General features: G+C 38.2%; 1 protein-coding gene across 4 annotated transcripts in view; it reads left to right on the forward strand.

The window, feature by feature from the left end:
- Nucleotides 1-22,339, forward strand: part of CNOT10 (CCR4-NOT transcription complex subunit 10) — a 50,381-nt gene that overhangs the window by 22,726 nt on the left and 5,316 nt on the right. For 2 of the 4 annotated variants that reach the window (XM_006759592.2, XM_006759594.2), the window contains exons 9-15: nt 1,633-1,782; nt 2,768-2,970; nt 6,109-6,230; nt 7,334-7,510; nt 8,443-8,523; nt 20,365-20,478; nt 21,824-21,954. In XM_006759592.2, coding sequence (XP_006759655.1) covers nt 1,633-1,782; nt 2,768-2,970; nt 6,109-6,230; nt 7,334-7,510; nt 8,443-8,523; nt 20,365-20,478; nt 21,824-21,954 — 978 coding nt within the window. The remainder of the gene's footprint in view (nt 1-1,632; nt 1,783-2,767; nt 2,971-6,108; nt 6,231-7,333; nt 7,511-8,442; nt 8,524-20,364; nt 20,479-21,823; nt 21,955-22,339) is intronic. The other 2 variants (XM_006759593.2, XM_015561260.1) reach the window with 2 other exon arrangements.

A 22,339-nucleotide genomic window follows, 5' to 3' on the forward strand; every position in this document is an offset into this window, starting at 1 on the left:
GCTTCCATTACACCAAAATACAGTCCAGAGAGATGAAGGATTAAAATGTGAAAATAAAATCACAAAAGCAACTTGGAGGAAGATATTAATTTTGTGGTAGGGGAGCCTTGATTAAACATTATCCAAAATCTAAGAACCATAGCACTTGGGAAAGCTTACTAAATTTGACCACATAAAATATGAAACTTTTGCCAAAACCGGTTTGGCTCAGTGGATAGAGCGTCGGCCTGCGGACTGAAGGGTCCCAGGTTCGATTCCGGTCAAGGGCATGTACCTGGGTTGCGGGCACATCCCCAGTAGGAGATGTGCGGGAGGCAGCTGATTGATGTTGCTCTCTCATCGATGTTTCTAGCTCTCTGTCTCTCTCCCTTCCTCTCTGTAAAAAATCAATAAAATATATTTTTTTTAAAAAATGAAACTTTTTATGATTAAAAACATAAACAATAAACACAGATACACTGGACCAAATCACAAGACAGATGACAAACTGGCAGAGGGGGAAATATTTGAAACAGATGTGACAGAAGCTTTCTAAACAGGTACCCAGTAGAAAAACATCTGTAACCAAATAAAAAAAGGGGTAAAAAACAGGAAGAGGCAGTGTTCCAGAAAAGAAATACAAATGCCCAACTAGCATGAAAAGATAGGTGCTCAGGGTAGTGGAGATTTACAGTTTAAAAAGCAAAAGCAGGATTTTATATATCCTGCTTTATGTATTTTTGCTATTCTTCATTTAACATATTTTCACTGTTTCCATATATACTTAATTCTTTCAGTTTCTACATAGTATTTTGTTATGTGGATGCAATACCTATATATTAATTTACTAATAAATATTTTTTCCTTTTTTGCAGTTTTTTTAATCTGTTGCCTATAATGATTTAAAATTACATCAGAGCCCAGCTGGCCCGCTTGCAGGCTCAATCCCCAGTAGGGGGTGTGCAGGAGGCAGCCAGTCAGTGATTCTCTCTGCTCATTGATGTTTCTATCTCTCTCTCTCTCTCTCTCTTCCTTTCTAAAATCAATAAAAAGTATATTTTTTAAAATAGATAAATAAAATTACATCATGAAAAAAGCATGAACAGGCTAATTAAATCATTATGCGGGGTTGGTTTATTCCCTTTAATAAATGACATTTTAAAGGGACAGGGAATCTGGTAATAGATTTATTTTGTATATTGTTAAAAAGAAAAAAAGAAAGAAAAATAAACATTTACAAGGAAAAGAAAAAAAAAAGGGAAAGGGAGTTTGCCCTGGTAGGGTGGCTCAGTTGGTTGAAGTGTCATCTGTACACCAACAGGTTCCTGGTCAGGGCATATACCTAGGTTGCAGGTTCAATCCCAGGTCACGGTGTGTATGGGAGGCAACTGATCGATGTTTCTCTCTCTCCCTCTTCTCTCTCTACATACCAATAAAAACATATCCTTAGGTGAGGCTTAAAAAAAAAAAGAGGAAAGGGAGCTTACAAAGTTTTCAGATGTTTCCTAAATTTCAAATGCCTTATAAACAGTTCTATAGGGACTATGTGGAATTGCATATAGAATTAACTCATGTTAGATAAGCCCAATTCTTGTATGATGTACATCAACAGTAAAATTTGTCTGTGGACAAACTTATTTGTGTTTTTCTCAGGTGAATGCTTGCGATGTATGTTCTGGAATAATCTTGGTTGCATCCATTTTGCCATGAGCAAGCACAATTTGGGAATTTTCTACTTTAAAAAAGCTCTACAGGAGAATGACAATGTCTGTGCACAGCTCAGTGCAGGCAGCACTGATCCAGGTATGCCCTTTGCTGGGGAACAGTTTATATTTTACTACTTGAGGAAAGTCTGAGTTCAGAGAGCAAGCATCTGGTCAAAATGCATGCTGTGTGCATCTACAGTTATCACTGACCCTGCCCAACAAGTTTGACAGTGGGGATTTTTAGTAGATATTTGAATAGCAAGGAGTTAAGAGTAATTATCAAAGACATTTTAATTCCCTTTTTTTCATAGATTTGAAAATCAGTAATCCCATATGGTAATGTTAAAAAACATAGTAATTTTTGACGATTTCTTGATTGTGCCAAACTAATGTTATAGCTTCTTTTCAGGGTTTCACATGTGGTACTGTTGGCAGCACCTGGCAATCTTTAAGCAATTACTGAAATTTATTCCTTTAATATTCATATTATATAGGTTCTTGATTTGAAATGCTTAAAATCAAGCAATCGTTTAGCTTTGAATTTAAAAAACTATTTAATTTATGAAAAATGTATTCAAAATCATTAATAGTCTTATTTTATTATTGATGGTGAAACTCTGAGTGAGTGAATGATAGTTATTATAGGTATAGCACATTAACTTTTATTTCCACAGTAAAATTATGTAACACCATAACATTAACTGAATACTTCTGGTTAATAAAAAGTACATGACAATAATTAACCAAATTTAAAGTAAAAAGAGTGGAATCTTTTTGCAGGCTCTAAAATGTGTACGATTCAAAGACGTGAGAGTGGGTCCTCTCTCTTCTCTTTGCCTTCCTGGAGTATGTGTGGCCTGGGTGGCTCTCACTTTTTGGCAACACAGACAACGGAAATGACTCTGGCAAATACTTGTGGGTTGGGGGTTGGAGATTGTCATTGATGAGAGCTCTTAAATGTCACACTGGGGTCAGTGGTATTAAACAAAGTAGTGTTTAAGTACTTAGGGAATGAATGTTTTCCATTAAGTAACTGCTATTTTAAATCTAATGATTGATTCCCACCTAATGTTTATCATTAGGCAAAAAATTTTCAGGACGACCCATGTGTACATTGCTGACCAACAAGAGGTATGAGTTGCTGTATAACTGTGGAATTCAGCTTCTTCACATCGGAAGACCTCTTGCTGCCTTCGAGTGCCTGATCGAAGCTGTTCAGGTCTATCACGCCAATCCCCGCCTCTGGCTGCGGCTGGCTGAATGCTGCATCGCTGCCAATAAGGGGGTGAGTGCTGCCTGGGTACCTTTTTGAACCCTCACTCTCCACCCATCCCCCTCACTCCCACCCCATACACATACTGTTACATGGAAAGCAAAACATACTTGGAAATCTACCAGACCTCATCCCCTTTTTAACTCTCAGGGAATTTATAGAGTCTTCTGTTCTTTAATAGCTGGACAAAAAATTTTAGGTTCCAAAAGTCATTTGTTAACATTCTGATTCTTGGTAAGTATGGCAACAGGTATCAGCACTCACATTACAGAGTTGAAGCCAACAAGCTCATACCTGTTGGAACAGTGGCTGACCAACAGGGGCCATGTCATCAGTGGGTGTGAGAATGCTGTGTGTGCCAGGCGATTAGAGAAGGGCTGGTGATAACCTAGTGAGTGTGGAGAGGACTGCATTACACTGCATTCCCTTCAGTGCCCGGAGCTTTACTTTTATTTATTTTTTAAAAATATATCAGTATTTTTGTTGATTTCAGAGAGAAAGGGAGAAGGAGAGAGAGGTAGAAACATTTATGATGAGAGAGAATCATTGATTGGTTGTCTTCTGCACGCTCCACACTGGGGATTGAGCCCTCAACCACTGAACCACACCAGCTGGGCCCGAGGCTTTATTTTGATTCAGTAATTGGTTCAGAGATCATAATTACCAGGCTGTTTCCCTCTGACACACACTTATCCACAGTGTCTAAGAGAAATAGGCCAGTTAACGTCGGTGTCCATGCCTAGGTTATCTCCACAAGGCACTGAGTGGAAGCCTTTGTATCTCAAGTGAGGAGTGGTCAGTGGGAGCAGGGGAAGACAGGTTGTATCAGAATTACCAGATGTCTGTATCACCATTTCCGAACCCCCCCTCACCCTTGCTGTGCTCTTGAGGTCTGTGGATTGGAGGCGGTGGCATGGAGTGCTGCCTGGCAGGCCTGCCGTAGGTGATAGAAGGTGTTTGGGCTCTCCTCCTCCTAGACAGCACTTCCTGAAAACATCTGCAAGTTTGTGTCATTGATTTATTCCATCTTACTTTTCCTTCTACATGACAGTTTGCTTATTGGATAATTGTTAAAATTAACTGACAATTCTAGGCAGAATTTATACTTTTTAAAAATAAAAGGCTCTCTGGAAATTGCTATTTTACTTAATCCATTTATGAATGTAGGCCATTCTCTTGTAGTACAGTTAATGGAAACCAGGGCATTACGTCTTCCTGGGAGTAGAGACACATATTAAGGTTTAATATTTTCTTTTCAAATTACATATTTTTAGAAATAGTATTTTTAGAATTGTCTTCGTTCTGTGGATTGCAGACCCTCCCCCCCTTTTTTCTAGAAAGTTTAAAAATTTGTAATTTTTAAAAAATGGTCAAGATGACTTGGTTGCCATAACTTGGTAGATACCAGAACACTCTGGTATCTATGCGACCAGATTACACTCTGGTATTAGTCTATGCTAATAATAGGAAATGAATAATTATCTCTTTGTGTTTCTCCTCTTAAAAATGACCTGAAGTGGCCTAAAATGATAGTGAAAACAAGCCAGAATGCTCTCATAATCAGAAAGCAAAATCCCAATAGGAGCAACAAGAAACTCCAAGTGAAATTCTGTAAATTTTCTTTCACTTGGTCAGGACAGGGGACGCTGAAGAAGGCAATTTGTAGTCTCAGAAACAAATTTATTTTTTAATAAAATGAACCAACTTAATTGTTAAATTGGTGATACTAAGGAGATCATTTGGTCCTGTTTACCTGAGGTATGTTGGTTGCTTCAGACCTTTTGGCACAAGCAGGACTGATATCTAGGTGGGTAGTGTATAATATGTGAGAAAATATCTGCTAAATAGAAAGCATCAGACTCAATTGTAGGGAGAGTATTTAACCAATGTAAGATAAGGCATTTTAAAAGAACATAAAATATACCATTTACTTTTCTGAAAATGTACCACTTATTTTTCTGAGTTCTAAAACTCAAGATTTGTTAGTGCTGTTACTGCGAAGACATTATAAAATAATCAATATTTTAATTATGTATGATTTTTTAAAAATACTGGGAGTAGTTGGGGCTGAAGCCTTTATTATTTTTTTTTAAAAATATATTTTTATTGCCCGGCCAGTGGGGCTCAGTGATTGAGCATTGACCTATGAACCAGGAGGTCACAGTTCAGTTCCCAGTCAGGACACTTGCCCAGGTTGCAGGCTTGCTCCCCAGTGTGGGGCGTGCAGGAAGCAGCCAGCTAATTATTCTCTCTCATCATTGATGTTTCTCTCTCTCTCTCCCTCTTCCTTCATCTTGGAAATCAATAAAAATACATTTTTTAAAAGACTGTTTTAAATATATATATATTTTAAAAGACTTAAGTATTTAAACTACGTATATTTTTACATGTGCCCATGTAAGTCTTAATATAGGTAACTTATTAAAGTTCATATGTTGTTGAAAAATTAATTAATACTTTCACTTTAAGAAGGAAAAATATTGGTCCCAGGTTCCATTCCTGTGAAGGGCACATGCTCAGGTTGCAGGCTCGATCCCCATAGGGGGCGTGCATGAGGCAGCCGATCAATGATTTTCTCTCATCATTGATGTTTTTATCTTTCTCTCCCCTCTCCCTTCCTCTCTGAAATCAATAAAAATATATTTTTAAAAGGGGTAGGGGGTAGGGAGGCAGTGGGGGGATAAGGATACATATGTAATACCTTAATCAAGAAAGAAAGGAAGGAAAAAAAGGGGGAAAAAAATCTGTGTTTTAGGAAGTGGAGCTGCCTCCCTTTTCTTCTTCACTGTGTTTCTGTGACTCTCTTTTTCTTTACTCTGATGTCAAAGTGTCCGTAATATGCAGCATAGTGCCTGGAGGGGTAGAATGTCCTAAATAAATTGTTCTGAGTACATGCTTAGGTCATACTTAAATTGCCTTTGTTCCTTAGAACTACCTCAAACCTCATATTAATGAAGCATAGCATATGTCACACAGACTGTCAGCCCATGGACTCTTCTTCAATACTGAATGTATTTCCTGTATCACCAAAAACTCCACGTTGATGCATCTTAAGAACTTTCTTAGAGTAACTGGAAAGGTAGTGGGTCATTTTTCATACCCTGTTTTACAGCTCCATTAAATTAATGAGAAATTATTTGTATTTTGTAGACTTCTGAACAAGAAACTAAAGGTCTTCCCAGTAAAAAAGGAATTGTACAGTCTATTGTTGGTCAAGGCTATCACCGTAAGATCGTTCTGGCCTCACAGTCCATACAGAACACAGTGTATAAGTAAGTATTTGCAAAGAGAAAGTTCCTCCTATTATTTCATAGGAGGAACCACCTTGCAACTAAGTTTTATGACTATTTCAAAATAGGTGCATAGTGAATGTTACCTGTCATGGGACTTTGGTTTGTTACATTCCTGGGAGCTGAATCAAGCCCTCGTCTAGTCAGTGCCATTATTCAGAATGTCCAGAAGAGGGCATCTCGATGTTTCCTTTTTGTAGTGTCATTGTTAACTTTTAGGTAATTTTCTCATAGTCCCTAAAGCGAATTCTTTGTATTAGGAGGAAAAGGTACGAATACATAAAACATCCAAAGCAATATAAATCCATCACATGTAAAAAAATCTATAGTTAAATATGAACGTCTTTATCTTGTATAAGGATTCCAATTTAGAGTTGCTAGTATTTCTAAAGTAGTAGGCTTTTTAAAAAACTTCGTGCTTTTTTTCCCCCAGCATAAAATTTGTTCACTACCATTTCAAAGTTTTCCCAAAGTTTTAGAATAGTATCTGGCACACAATATTTTGGTATTAATTTATTTCAACTACAATGCAGATTTTTTTTTAAGGACTTGATATAGCATATCACTTTCCTACAATTTCAAAATTGTTACTAATTTTCACATTTATGTATTTCCTAATAAGCCTATTTAGTTTCGGTTTAGTTTGATATCAAAGCAAATAAAGTTATATAAAATCTCAACAAAATTATAAGACAAATAATGCTGCTTTTGCAAAACTTAATAAAGGCATTTTTCAAAGTTAAAAATCAACCAAAACAAGGCTCAAATGTGGAAATCTTCCTTCCCTTGTTTCCAATTCTCATTATGCCTGTCTTGGCCCTCATTACAATTTTTCTTGTTGATAACTCCTCTAATCCGTTAACAATAATGGGTATAATGTATATACTTGCAATCTGTATACTTTTTGCACCTTGTATTTACAATTTGAGCTTTAAGCATTCTCTTATAACTGCTTATATTAAAATTTCTACCTATCACAGGGCAACGTTTTCATTTACAATTATATTGGTTTTATTTCTGATAATGAAAAAATGCTATTTATTTTTATGTTATTTACGTAGCTAATTTGATTTTGTCCTTTTAAGTGATGGACAGTCTTCAGCCATTCCTGTAGCCAGTATGGAGTTTGCAGCCATTTGTCTCAGAAATGCCTTGTTGCTGTTACCTGAAGAACAGCAGGATCTGAAGCAGGAAAATGGGTCTAAAAACAGCAATCAGCTAGGTGGGAACACTGAGAGCAGCGAAAGCAGTGAAACTTGCAGGTATTCTAATCCCTTTGAATCTCCTCGGCAGAATCCCTTCGGGACTTTATTAATAAGCAAGCCTCTGTGTGCTGCAGGTGAATCCCTGAAATCTTCACCCCGAATTTCCAAAATTCTCCATTTTGAATAATAAGGAAGGAAAGTATAAGTGTTTGTTTGAATTTTTTTTTTTCACTTTTGATAAAAGAAGTACTCTGGCCACTGTGGCTTAGTTGGTTGGGCATCGTCCCGTGTCCCAGAAGGTTGTAATTCCATTCCCAGGCAGCACATGCCCGGGTTGCGGTTCGATCCGAAGGGGCCTGCAGGAGGCAGGTGATAGATGTTCCCCTCTCACATAGATGTTTCTCTTTCTCCTTATCCCTTTCTCTCTAAAAATTAATGAAATATTTTTAAATAAATACTTAAATCCTAAAATTACACCAATCTATAGAAATTGAAACAGTTTATTTAGTAATAAACAAACACCATTTTATACAGAGAGTGTTCTTTTTTTACACATGGCACCTTTAAACTCAAGTCTCCTATCTTAGCATTTTTTCTTAATGATAATAGAAATACGTGTTTAATATAGAAAATCTGGAAAAAAAAATTGTGGGTTTTTTTTTTTCTCTCTCCATGAAGGGGTTATGTTTTACCATAGTTGATAGAAGGTCATCAGAAGAATGAGAAATGTGTGAAAATCTTGAAGTGGGTTTTTTTGTATGATGGAGATAATGTTTTGAATTAGAGGTTTTTAAAGCAGTATTGTGTGCTGGGGGAAAGAAACTAATAAACAATATAGCTTTAACACATCAATGATACCAACTTATAAGCATATTTCATTGTTTTGCCTCTTTTGTACTTTCATTACAAAAAAATGCATAGAAAACAAAATTTTACATTTAATTTTTTATTTATTGCTCTTCATAATTAAGAGTCCTTCTTTATTTTAGCAGTAAAAGTCATGAAGGAGATAAATTCATTCCAGCTCCACCCTCTTCTCCATTAAGAAAACAGGAATTAGAAAACTTAAAGTGAGTATCCAAACAAAATTAGTATTGCATTTACTGAAAGGAGCACATTGTTGTTGTTTTTTTAATTTTTAAAAAAATATATTTTATTGATTTTTTTACAGAGAGGAAGGGAGAGCGCTAGTTAGAAACATCAATGAGAGAGAAACATCGATTAGCTGCCTCCTGCACACCTCCTACTGGGGATGTGCCCGCAACCAAGGTACATGCCCTTGACCGGAATCGAACCTGGGACTTTTCAGTCCGCAGGCCGACGCTCTATCCACTGAGCCAAACCGGTTAGGGCGAGCACATTGTTTTTAATCTCTCTTATTCTTTTTAAGATTATGAATTACATTGATTGAATGTCAGATGTTAAGCTAACCTTTAGTCTCGTGACAAACACTGTTAATCAGAATATATTGCCCTTTTTGTAAATTGTTGGATTCAATTTGTTAATATTTTGTTAGGAATATTTGCTTCTATGTTCACAAGGAAGATTGGGTCATGGTTTTTTTGTAATGTCTTTGGTCAGGTTTTGGTGTCAGGGTTATGCTGAACATATAAATGAATTGAGAAGTGTTCGCTGAAAGAGTTTATGTATGATAAATATTTCTTCTCAGATGTTTGCTAGAATTCACCAGTGGAACCATCTGGCCTAGGGTTTTCTCTGTGGTGAATTTTTTATAATGAATTCAATTTCTTCAATAGAAGAGTTTTATTCACATTTTCTATTTCTGTATCAGTTTGGGTAGGTTATGTATTTGTCAATTCCAGCATATGTATATATGGTGGGGTTTTTATACTAGCAATTGCATAGTGTCCATACTTCTCTATACCTTACTTTTCCCATTTGACTTTATGTGTATCTTATTGTTTGATATTAGTACAGATCTCTGTTTCATTCTTTCTAATGGGTGCATAACGTTGCATTATATGGTATCACAATTTATTTAACATTCCTTTATATTTGGCTACTTACAATGTTTCAGCCTTTGCTATTATAAATAGTGCTTCAGTGAATATCATTTTACACAATCTATGGGGACTTCTTAAAGAAGAAGGTATTTGAAACCATTTTGAAACTTGATTTAATTTCTATAGATTTATTTGAATGAATACTCATTTTAGGGTTCTTAATTTTTGCATGCAACGTAAGAAGTGTATTATCCCATAATAGTTGATTTGAACAGCTGCAGAATGGTCTAAATTAACTTTATATTCTGAAAATGGCATTAAAGAAAAGGGTATGTGCAGGGTGGCCTACTTCTCGAAGAGCTTTGTACTTCTCATGGCATAATTCTTTGCTTTCCATGTCTTACCTAGCAGGAGGATTGGTGATTTTCAGGGAAAATTAAAATTACTTCCCTATTTTTGTGGAAACGGTGAAGGATTTCCATAGGGAGTTTCATCGTCATAAAGTGAGGCGAAGATGGGTTCGGTTTATATTAACCTTTCTTTCTTACGGAGCAGATGGGAGAAAGGAAATGGGACAAGATGGAAGGAGCCTTAGGGTAAATTTATAAAAAGGACTACTATGCAAGACAGTAGTCATGGTAATGTGGAGACAAATGGTGCAGGGAAATAGTCATGAAAGATTAGTATCGTAATTTTTAAGACTATAAAAGCTCACAATGCAGTTGGGTATGATCAAGAGCAGTTCTGTGGCAGGAGCCAGCTGTCTTCTGTAGAGGGAAGGAGCACGCCGGTTCTGTTAGGATCGTGAATTCTTAGAGATTTCATCTATTTCTGTCCTGAATTCTTATTTGTGATTGGAAATGTGTGTGACTAGTGAATAGTTTAGTTTTTATGGACTATTATATTTGACCCCTTTGTGCTCTATAATACCCAAGACACCAATGCAAAACCTCATTTCCTGTTTCCAGCATAACTAATAAGCAGTAAATTATCATGACTGTTCTGATGACCACTTCTTACGGGTCCACAGCGTTTTGAGTATTTTCCATTTTTTTGGTTTGGTTTGGTTTTGTTGTTTTTCATTTGTACATAAAGGCAGATGGCTCCAAAAAGTACTCATTCTAACCAGGTTACAAGTATGCTTTCAGAAGGCATATGACACCTGAATTAGTTGAGAGATTCCATACTATAAAATCAAGGTAGGTTTCAGAAAAGTAGTTTCACAATTAAAACAGAAATTTGCCCCCAAATCAGGGAAATGTCTGCGAAATTAAATAGTTTAATTGTGAGGCTCAGATGAAATTAGAGGTACTGATATAATGGATCAAGAAAGGTGTGTGTGTTCATCAGTTTCATTCAGTTAGGAAAACGCATAGTTCAGCCTTGAATTAAACAAATGCTCTGATATTAAGTTTTTACAATAAAAGATGATTCTATTTCTAGGTATTTAGACAAGAGAAATGAAAACTTGTCCACACAAGAATTTTATAGCAGCTTTACTCATGATATACAAAAACTAGAAAATAATCCAGCTATCCATTCATAAGAGAATGGATAACTAAATGTGTGATTTATTCTATCTATTAGAGTACTCTCAGCTATATAAAAAAAGGAAGAAATTACTGATGCCCAAGTTAACATGATTTGAATCTCAAATATTTGTGGGTTTTTTTTTTACTTAGTATAAGGTACATATTATATAGTTCCATTTGTACCATTTATATGATGGACAAAACTATACAAAATAATTTATATTGATAGCAATTAGAACAGTGGTTGGGAAATTGACTAGAAGGAATTATTCTGGGATGACAGAAACGTTCTGTATGCTAATATATATGTGTGTATATTCAACCTTATCAAGCCGTACACTTAAAATGGTGTATTTTTTAAAATAAATTTTTATTGATTTCAGAGAAGGAGGGAGAGGGAGATAGAAACATCAGTGATGAGAGAGAATCATTGATTGGTTGCCTCCTGTACGCCCCCTACTGAGGATTAAGCCCACAACCCAGGCATGTGCCCTTGACCGGAATCAAACTCGGGACCCTTTAGTCCGCAGGCCGACACACTCTATCCATTGAGCCAAACCAGCTAGGGCAAAAATGGTGTACTTTAATGTATGTAAATTATACCTCACTTAAAAAATTTTAAGGTTTTTAGAAAATTAATATAATTCTAAAATATATTGTTTCAGGAAATGCAATTTAACCAGTAAAAAGTCAATTTCTTTTACACATCATTTTTGAAGTGCCATGACATGGAAAACTTGGTTTCTTAACCAAAAAAAAAAATTCCTCTACTTGTATTTAACATATTTCTTAGATTCCAAGGCTACAGTATTCAGGACAGATCCACTCATCCCATGTGGCTATTGACCACATGGAATGTGGCTGTTAACAAGGTGTGCTGTTTAAATAGGTGACACCCACATTTCAGAATTTATTATCTCAGTAATTCTGGTATTGATTGTATATTGGATTAATTAAAATATATACAATTAATTAAAATTTGCCTGTTTCTTTCTATTTTTTAAAAATGTGCTGACTAGAAATATTAAAATTACACTTATGGCTCCAGTTATATTTCTACTGAGCAGTGCTGCTCCAGGGTTTTTGAGCTGGGTTTGAAGTGTTTGTATTGTTGATATATGGTTTCTATAAATGTATAATATTGTTGCTAGGTCAGTTTTCTCACATGCCACCAATTTTAGCTGAATATCTCTTCAGAAATATTTTTGTCTTTAAAAGGCCTAGTGTCCAAATGAATCCTAGAATGTAGAAGCTTGCACAGGATTGATATATGGGCCATATGCTTTGGTTTAATTATTAATGCTGCCACATGCATTTGGAGATGATTTTCTTATGCACTTATTGATTATATAACAAGGGTATATTTTTAAGATTTTCTCTTTTAAAAAATATTAAATCTTATTAGCGTAACCAGTTGACACAGACACTGGGGTGGTGGGGGCTTGTCCTGGAGGGTAGGAATGGCTGGGGAGGGGTTGATGGGGGGGAAAAGGAGACATATGTAATACTTTATACAATAAAAATATATGTATATATTAAGTCAATTAAATCAATTTATTTTTATTGATTTCAGAGAGGAAGGGAGAGGGAGAGAGAGAGAGATAAAAACAACAATGATGAGAGAGAATCATCGATCAGCTGTCTCCTGCATATCCCCTACTGGGGATTGAGCCCACAACCTGGCATGTGCCCTGACTAGGAATCGAACCATGACTTCCTGATTCATAGTTCGATACCCAACCACTGAGCCATGCCGGCTGGGCAAGATTTTCTTTTCTTCTTTTTTTATTTATTTTTTATTTTTTTTAAAACTAAACCAGTTTTGGCAAGATTTTCTTTTTTTAAGAGTCAACCATTTATTGACTGTCAACTGATATATATTTAAAAGTTTTATTGAGATACTAGGGACCCAGTGCATGAATTTGTGCACCTTGAAAGGAACTGTGGGCTACAAGGTTGCAGTAGGCACAGGGGCAGTCTTGGCCCATCCTGCGCGCCCCAGCCCAGCCCCTCTCGCCACAGCCCCCAGTCTCCTGTCTGCATGCAGCCCCACTCCCGCCCACCACCGCCACGCCCATCACCACCATTCCCGTGTGCTGATGGCGCCAGCCCCACTCGCACCTGCCGACAGCACAGAGTGATAGGGGCCGGCGCCAGCAGCAGGTACAAGTGGCGGCGGCTGCCTTGATCACCCCTCAGGAGCAGGGGGAGGTGGAGAAGCCCTCAGGGGCAAGCAGCGGCTCCAGTGGTGGAAGTGGGTGCGAGCAGGGCCGGTGCCGGCAGCAGGCACAGTGCCAGGTGGGACCACAGCACATGGTAGTAAAGAATTTTCAGTAACCACCAGAGTCTCACCCTGATGACAGTGACCGGCACCCCACCTTGGTCTGGCGCCCCCACTCACCTGCTGCTGGGCTGATGTTATGGCATTCACTGTGACGTTCACTGCACCAACTAGCGGTGGGGTATCTGAAACTGGCTCATAACCTGAATTTTAGCTCGCAACTCAAAGCAAAAAATCGGCTTGTATCTTGAAAAACTCGTTAGTCGGGACACTCCTAAGTCAAGGCCCCACTGTATAGGATAATTCATACCATATAATTAATCCATTTAAAGTGTGCAATCTATGGTTTTTAGTGTATTCACAGGTATGTGCAGCCATCACCACAGTCAATTTTAGAACATTTTCATCACCTCAAAAATAAACCCTGTACCTTTTAGCTATCACCTTTTGCCCCAGTCCTCAGTCCCATTAATCTACTTTCCTAAAGATTTTTCCTTTTTAGATTTTTATGTGAATGGAATCATATAATATATGGGCTTTTATGACTGGCTTCTTTCACTTAGGATAATGTTTTCAAGGTTCATCCAAGTTGTAGCATGTATTATATTTTATTCCTTTTTATTGCCAAATATATTCGTTATATAAACATACCATATTTTGTTTATTATGTCATTCATTGATGGACATTTGGATTGTTTCCATCTTTAGGCTATTATGAACAATGCTGCTATAAACACTTGTGTACATGTTTTTGGGTAGACATGTTATTTTTCTTAGGTGTATACCTAGAAGTAGAATTGCTGGGTCACAGTGATAATTCTGTGTAATAGTTTGAGGATCTGCCAGACTTCTTAAAAGTGGCTGCACCAGCCTTATTTAAGGGCTCCAGTTTTTTCATATTCTCACCAGTACTTGGTTATACATTGTAGAAAGTGTGAAGTAGTATCTCCTTATTTGATTTGCATTTCCTTGAAGACTAATTATGTGTAGCACCTTTTTGTGTGTGCATTGGGCATTTGTATATCTTCCTTAGAGAAATGTTTATTCAGATTCTTTGCCTATTTTTCACTTGGGTTATTTATCTTTTTGTTATTGAGTTGTAAGAATTCTTTATATATTCCAGATACAAGGTCCTTATCGGGCATATTCTTTGCAAATACCCTTGCGCATTTTCTGTGTTGTCTTTAGACTTTTTTGAAGATATCCCTTGAACCACAGAAGTTTCTCATTTTGATGAAGTTGTTTATATTTTTCTTTATTTGTTTGTACTTTTCATGTCATATCTAAGAATTCTTTACCAAATCCAAGATCATGGGCTTACCACTATGTTTTCTTCTAAGAGTTTTATGGTTTATAAGTGCTTACTTTTAGGTCTTTGATCCATTTTGAGTTAATTTTTAGATATGGTATGAGATAAGGGCTCAACTTAATTCTTTTCCATACTGATATTTTATTAATAATAAATAAGTTCAGAAATTAGTCACATTAAGATTTCATGTTTGCATAGTGATTTAATAACTGTCATAAGTATGTATTGAGTTTCCATGTAGCATATTAGAGGATATCTTTGTTGTTCGTTCTGAGATTGTGATACTAGCTGAAATTTTAATTTCTAGAAGTTAATGGAGACTGCTCTAGAACCTGGAAAATAGTATAATAGAATTGGAAAAGGGTAGGAAATAATATTGAGACTAACGTGGGAAATGTCTGTGTGAGAAATTGAAATCAAAGCATACAAAATAAAAATGAAGTTTCAATTTGTCTTTTTAAAAATAAGAGGTGCCGAGACCAGTTTGGCTCAGTGGATGGAGCGTCGGCCTGCAGACTGAAGGGTCCGGGTTCGATTCCGGTCGGGGGCATGTGCCTGGGTTGCGGGCGCATCCCCAGTGGGGGATGTGCGGGAGGTGGCTGATCGATGTCTCTCTCTCATCAATGTTTATGACTCTATCTCTCTCCCTTCCTCTCTGTGAAAGATCAATAAAATATATTTTTAAAAAATAAAATAAAATAAAAATAAGAGGCTTAAAAATAGATAAAAGGAAATGTTCAGACCAAATTTAATTAAGCCCAGTTAAGTTTTTTCATAAACATAAATCGTGGAACCTTCTTTATTTCCCATTCAGTGAAAAGGGACCTCCCATGGCCCAATGTTTATAAGAGGAAATGAATCAAACAAATGGTTAATAGCATAAATATCATGGGCAGTTTTAGTATACTTAAGGAATCACATTTCTTTTGGTTTTAGCCTAGTGGTTCTATTGTACTTCACAAGACATACCTAAAACAGGATTATGGCTAATAACCTTTTGAATCTCCCCCATTTCAGTCTTGTAACTGAGTATGGTCCTACTAACGCTTGTCCATCTAATAAACTTCCAACGAAGAAACCTGCCTGCAGGTATGACTTTTTTTTTTTTTTTTTTTTAGGTATGACATTTTGTTTGTGTTATCAGCAGTTTGTGCTCAGATTGGTATGATTCACACGTGTGTCCTAGATTTCATTTAGATTAACTGGTGATGAGATTCCTCACAGGCCAGGGTTAGAATAATTCTTCAGTGGTCTGCCGCTCTGTGGAAACCCCCCCAGGCCTCTGCTGACATCAGACAAATCATTTACTCCCTCTGGGCTTTACTATTCTCTTCTGTCCAATAAGTGAATTGAGCTGGGTGATCATAAGGTCCACATATAAAATCTCTGACTCTATGCATTTTATTTGCCGCCTGGAGTGGACTGGGTTCTCCAATGTGCTAGATTTGGTTAAAACGAAAAACATTTTTTTAAAAATATATTTTATTGATTTTTTACAGAGAGGAAGGGAGAGAGATAGAGAGTTAGAAACATCGATGAGAGAGAAACATCGATCAGCTGCCTCCTGCACATCTCCCACTGGGATGTGCCCGCAACCAAGGTACATGCCCCTGACCGGAATCGAACCTGGGACCTTTCAGTCCGCAGGCCGACGCTCCATCCACCGAGCCAAACCAGTTTCGGCAAAACGAAAAACTTTTTCAGCTTCTTTATACGGGGCTTCTATTTGTTTTGGATTTGGGTGTGTTTGTCAGTAAGATTTAAAAAAAAAAAAATTTTTTTTTGCATAGAACTATTATTGGAAAGCAAAATGATTACAGAAGATATGAAGTGAAAAACTTACCTAATTTAACTTTTGAATTTTCTTAAGAGTTGAAAGTTGACAGGTTTACCATTTTCTAGATGGTTACAAATAAATGGAAACAACATGAATTTTTTTTTAATATTTTAAAATTCAATACTATATTCAGTTTTGGGGAGAATTTCTCTTACTGGATCTTTGCAGTCAAGTTCTCAAACAATGTTTGCTGTGAGATCACTTTGTGAATTTATTTTCCTTTGACAAATGGTGACTTCCTGAATTTCCCCCCATTCTAACCTCTCTTTAATAAAGGTTAAACTACTTCAGATACTGCTTTAGATAGATTTAATTCACGAGATATATGGCTTGACAGATTTTAATGCCCAATCTTGTGTAGCTTATTGCTGTAATTTGGTGCTTTTTTTTTTTTTTAAATATATTTTATTGATTTTTTACAGAGAGGAAGGGAGAGAGATAGTCAGAAACATTGATGGGAGAGAAACATCGATCAGCCGCCTCCTGCACATCTACTGGGGATGTGCCCGCAACCCAGGTACATGCCCTTGACCGGAATCGAACCTGGGACCCTTCAGTCCGCAGGCCGACGCTCTATCCACTGAGCCAAACCGGTTTCGGCTGTAATTTGGTGCTTTAAGAAAAGGAATTTTTTTCCTTTTTCTTTCCTTCCTTCATCTTTTTCTTTTCCAAGGGTTGGCGGTCTGTGGACCTAGAGCCAGCTCTCCAGTGTGTGGAGGAGAGAGTGGGATTGTATGAGATCCTCCACAGCAGGCAGAAGCTAGTGTGTCTCTTCCCTTGAGGTATAGTCCTTCCAGTCTGCTGAACTGTCAGATCCACTGAGGGGTTGGTAAGCAGATTGGACAGTGACTCGAGGAAACAGTGGGGCAGGGGGTAGGGAGTGTCAATATTTTAAGTAGCATCTATCAAAAGTAAAGTGTGTTCTCCAGGGGCTTAGTAGATAAAACCGTGCACATTTCCAGGGTTCCCGGTCTGTGGGAATGGTGCAGAAGAGTACAGGACTGTTTTCTAAGCAGAAAAGGAGGATGAGTGAGAGGGTGAGGAGAGATGAGTTGGGGCCATTGTAAGGCACTAAGAGAAGAGGGGCATAAATGTTACTTTGCGTTTCATGCGGTGGAACTTGCTTAACCCTAATGTTGTTGTTTTTATCAGAAAGCCAGCCTTCAAGTTTTGCATTCACATATTTGTGTGTTTCTTTTCCTAGAAAGCTTGTTTTATTATTAGAATCTTTTACCCCGTTGTGATTTGATAATGGTATCTTATGGGGGAAGGGGCAGAAGTTAACAGACGTACCTTGTATATAGTTTGGACTTCCTGGGAAACGGAATCCTTGCTGCAAATCTTACATGACTGATTTCTGGACCCAAAGTGGGCTTGACAGTGGGCTGGAGCATAATAGCCCCCTACTGTCAGGAGAGGCCAGGGCAGACTTTTCCCAGCGAGCCGCCTGAGGAGAGGCCGTCCTGGCCTCTGGGACCCAGGGCACTCTCCGCGGCTCCCCTGACCGTGGCAGCCAGGAAGGATCGGCTCCGTCAGCAGGGTGACCTACAACAGGACAGGCGTGACTCTGGGTGCCTGAGAAGTAAATTGAAAACATTGAAGCAGTGGTCTTCAGTGAATACCTTGTAAACACCTACCACAGGTGGTGAGCAATTGCTCTTGTCTTTGTGGAGGGAGAAGATGTGGGCTTCTGCTTTTCAGGAGCTTATGTTTTGTCCCCATCTTTGGCAAAGTCACCAATGAAAATGGGTGTTCAGCTCTGTGGCTCTCATTCATATAGGCCCTGAGTTGATCTTCTTAGGCCTCTGGAACACCTGACCCAGGGCTTTCAAAGTCTTCCTTCTTCTTCAAAAGCGATGCATACATTGCTGATAACTAAATGTTCATCACCAGCCTATATAATAAAGAGCTAATATGCAAATAGTCGTCACGCCATGATGCCCTCATGCTGTCACAATCCATTACCAGGAGGCTGCATGCGGAGCAGGTGTGGGCGCGTGCAGGTGGGCGGGGCTGCGTGTCCACGGAGCCTCGGAGGTGGGTCTTGGTGTCACCCAATAGGGGTGGGGCTGGCCAGACACTTCTATTATAGAGAAAGGGCAAATAGCAATATTAAAATATTTCCTCTAATTAATTCCCTTTTAATGTGCACGAATTTCATGCATCGGGCCACTAGTTGTGAAATAAAACCTACAAGTAAGCCAACAGAGGAAATTAAATTTCACTAATCTCCCTAAAAAAACACGGGAGCTAATCACTGCAGTGCTTCTGAAAAAGGGAGATAAGTAGCCACTGCCTTCCTCCTTTGGGCCTGTGAGTCTTCTGTCAGGAAGAGGATCCCCCAGGGCTGTAGCCGTGGGGTGGTCTTGCTGGTGAGGACAGCTCTTGGAGATAGAGGGATATTGACAGTAGGTTTGTTAGGGAAACCCCTCAGGAAGCGGCACCACTTGCCTGCTCTTAAAATCTTCTCAGATTTTCAATTTCGTGCTCAGTAACAATTAAACTTGTAATATCTGGGTTAAATTTTCTCTTCCTTTTTAAAAAGACAGCAGGTACAGATACATGCAAAGTTCATATGTGCATAGACAAATCATAATGTAATCTTATCTTTCTACTTTATTTTTAGGGCAGTCCTTGGACTTGATAGAGAAGCAGTGAGAATAGGCTGGGGAGAACAGTGAGTTGGGAGTCCACAGTGTTGACTGTCAGCCTGACTCGAATCACACCCTCTGAGCTAGAGAACAGTGTATTTAATTACTTTGAATCTCAGTGTCTCCATTGGTAAAACGAGGAACCGCATTAGGCAGTCTTTTAGTCCTACCATTGCAGCCTAAGGCCATAAATCTCAATTTACTTTTGCCTTCTCTGGGACCAATCTACTTTTCTGTGTTGTTCAAAGTTGAGGGGCTACTTTTCCATTAGTAGATAGTTTTCTGAGGTTCCGGCAGCCAGGAGTGAGCCAGTGAGAGGAAACAGCAGAGTACGCTCCAACTGGCCCAGCTGGGCTTTTACTAAAAAGGGCCATTTCTAGTCAGAGGATTTCAGAGTGTTAGAAAACTCAGTGGTGATATGGTTACGTTCTTCCTTAGACTGAAATTACAACCCAAATGCACTTAATGATATACATATGTATTGTAATTTGTAAACATAACTCAAAACCCTGTATCTGAGTCAGGTCATTTGCGGCTGGCCATTCAGACGTCATTTCTATTTGACAAGGGTTTATTTTAAGATTGCTTTGTGGAATGGTTGTTTAACATTCGAGTGATCTATTAGTGTCAAGTCTTCAGCGAGAGCTGTTTTAAATGAGCCACACGTTAAGTAGAAAACCAAACAGAAATGTGGGTTTCCAGCCCAACTTAGCAAAATTAAGTGTAACCTAATTTTTTTATTCTCACATGTATTTATTCAGCCTGGGTTTTTTTCTTGAATATTCACTGAGGATAATAGTATCTGTGTAACTGAAATTATTTTAGTTACTTTTTCTGTTGTTGCTTAGCAAGAACTATGACTAAATAGGCTCAGAGAAGGACCTTTTACAGTAGCTGAGTTAATGGATTTTTGTAAATGGACTGTGTTTCTTAGCAAAATCTCAAATATAGGAAGAGTAACATCTGCTTCTATAGCTTTATTTCTAGGATGTTAAAAATGTTCTCTGGAAATAAGTTCTCAATAAGCCATTAACTACAGTATTTTTTTACAGGCTAAATATATATATATCGTAACTCTATTTGGTTAACTTGTTGGAGATGGGGGTCAGTTGGATGGAAGCCAAAGATGATTTATTTAGGGAAATAGCTATACTGTGCTTCAGACGGAAGTTTTATACATCATTCTAAGCATTTTCCATCACTAGTGTGGCTTCCTCTCTGCTTTCCTGGTGTCCAGGTTGTCACAGTCATAACTAGGGTGTTCTTTCCCATCTAGCAGATGTAACCATTGTCAGTTTTGTAACTCGGGTTTTCAGCCCTCCCCTTTTATGTTGCAGATGCTCCATCCTGGCCTGTAGTGCCTACGTGGCTCTGGCTTTGGGTGATAACCTTATGGCTTTGAATCACGCAGATAAACTTCTTCAGCAGCCCAAGCTGTCAGGATCTCTTAAGTAAGTGTGACTTGCCCTGTGTGTCCCTGCTTTGTTTTGTTGGGAGGTTTTCGGTTAGTTTGTGGTGCATATAGCTTTTTTTTACTCCCCTATTGGAGTGAATATATATTATTAAGAGAAAGCAAGTGGTATATATTTCATGTTTAATAGTGAAGTTCTTTCACTTGTTGCATGTCCCTTCCTCCCTCCCCTCCCCTCCACCCCCAACCCAAGTTGGGGCAGGCTAGCTAGAGGAGGTGAGACCTGAGCTGGCCCTTTTAAAGGCGGAGTTAGGTAATGGCTTGTGGAGTTGAGGTCCAGCTTTGAGCCCAGGAAGGCAAGGCCACCCGGGAGCAGTGGGCGTGCTCTGCCCAGACACTGTTTGGTAGGAACAGGGGAATCTTTGGGGGAGTAAGAATATTGACCGGATGAACGACAGTGGGACCAAACTATGGAAGCTTTAAATCTATAAAAGTTTAGCTTTGTCTGTTTTGTTCTCGTGTAGAAAAAAAATCATTAAGATTTTGAGCAAAGGTGTAATATGTCTAAGCGTGTTTTCATTTTGAAAAATCAATCAGGGCATCGAGGGGAAAATGGCTCAAGGTAAGAGACTGGAAGAAGCGGCTGTGGTAAGCCAGGAGGATGTGCATCTGCTCTGACATCAGTGGGCATAAAATAGATGATCAGAAAAGCAGAAACCTTTCGAATGGAAGTAGAGTTGATGCAACTGAAATCTGGTCTCAGTCTGGTCTGGCGCTCTGGTGTGTTTTGGCTTTTCTGGCAGCAGAGACTGGAGCAATCTGGTTCTGAATCTTCACTCGATGGGCATTCCTCCTTGGACTTGCCTCTCATTTTAGAGCCTCATTACCTTCTTATGTTAACGTTACTTTCTGTATAAATAGAACAGCATAAATTTGCCAATTTTGAGCTTTCTTAATTGATATGTGTAATTTGTCCCTACTTAGTGAATATAAAAATTATTGTATATTTTAAAAAGATTTTTTTTAATTGTTTTTTAGGGAGAGAGAGAAACATTGATCAGCTGCCTCCTGCACGCCCTCAAAGGGGTTGGAGCCCGCAAGCCCGGCACATTCCCTGACCAGGAATCAAACCCGCCACCTTCAGTTCATGGGATGACACCCAACCAAGTGAGCTACACCAACCAGAGCAATTTTTGTATATTTTAAGATTGTTTTAAAGAGATACCATTTAAGTGACCCTTAATTATCCATTTATAAACTTAGATATCAGTTCCAGGACTTGAATATATGTAACATATACCAACTCTTATACATTGGGTATTTTTGTGGTGATCTCCTTTTCAGTTTGAAATCCGTTTTTTTGTTTTTCTTCTTTTTAACTTTAGGTTTTTGGGTCATTTATATGCTGCAGAAGCCCTCATCTCTCTGGACAGAATATCTGATGCCATTACTCACTTGAACCCGGAGAATGTCACTGATGTCTCCTTAGGGATCTCTTCAAATGAGCAGGACCAAGGTTAATGAGGACACATTTGATCAGAAGTGGTCACCATTTCCACTTCCTTCCTGTTGTAACTCAGGATGTGTGGAAATTTAAGGGCACAGTTGTAAATGGAAGGAAGTTTTAGGTGGCTATCTACATTTTTAGCTGTACTGCCTTTGAAGTAATTGTTTGTTAAGTAGACCTAGGAGTTGGTTATCATGTGGTCTAAATTCTTACTTTTAAAAGGCTGATAGTGTTAGATCTATCGTTTTGAATCATGGCTAAGTTTTTTTGAAGGAGTGAGACTGGCATCCACTTCATTTAAGGTTATTTCTCAGGCACGGGGTGGTAGGTGGTGGTCGGGTTTTGGGGTCTTTTAGTAGAACCTCTACTACAAGAGAAGTAAATACAATTGCTG

This window comes from Myotis davidii, unplaced genomic scaffold, assembly GCF_000327345.1.
Source record: "Myotis davidii unplaced genomic scaffold, ASM32734v1 scaffold395, whole genome shotgun sequence".
Classification (NCBI taxonomy): domain Eukaryota; kingdom Metazoa; phylum Chordata; class Mammalia; order Chiroptera; family Vespertilionidae; genus Myotis; species Myotis davidii.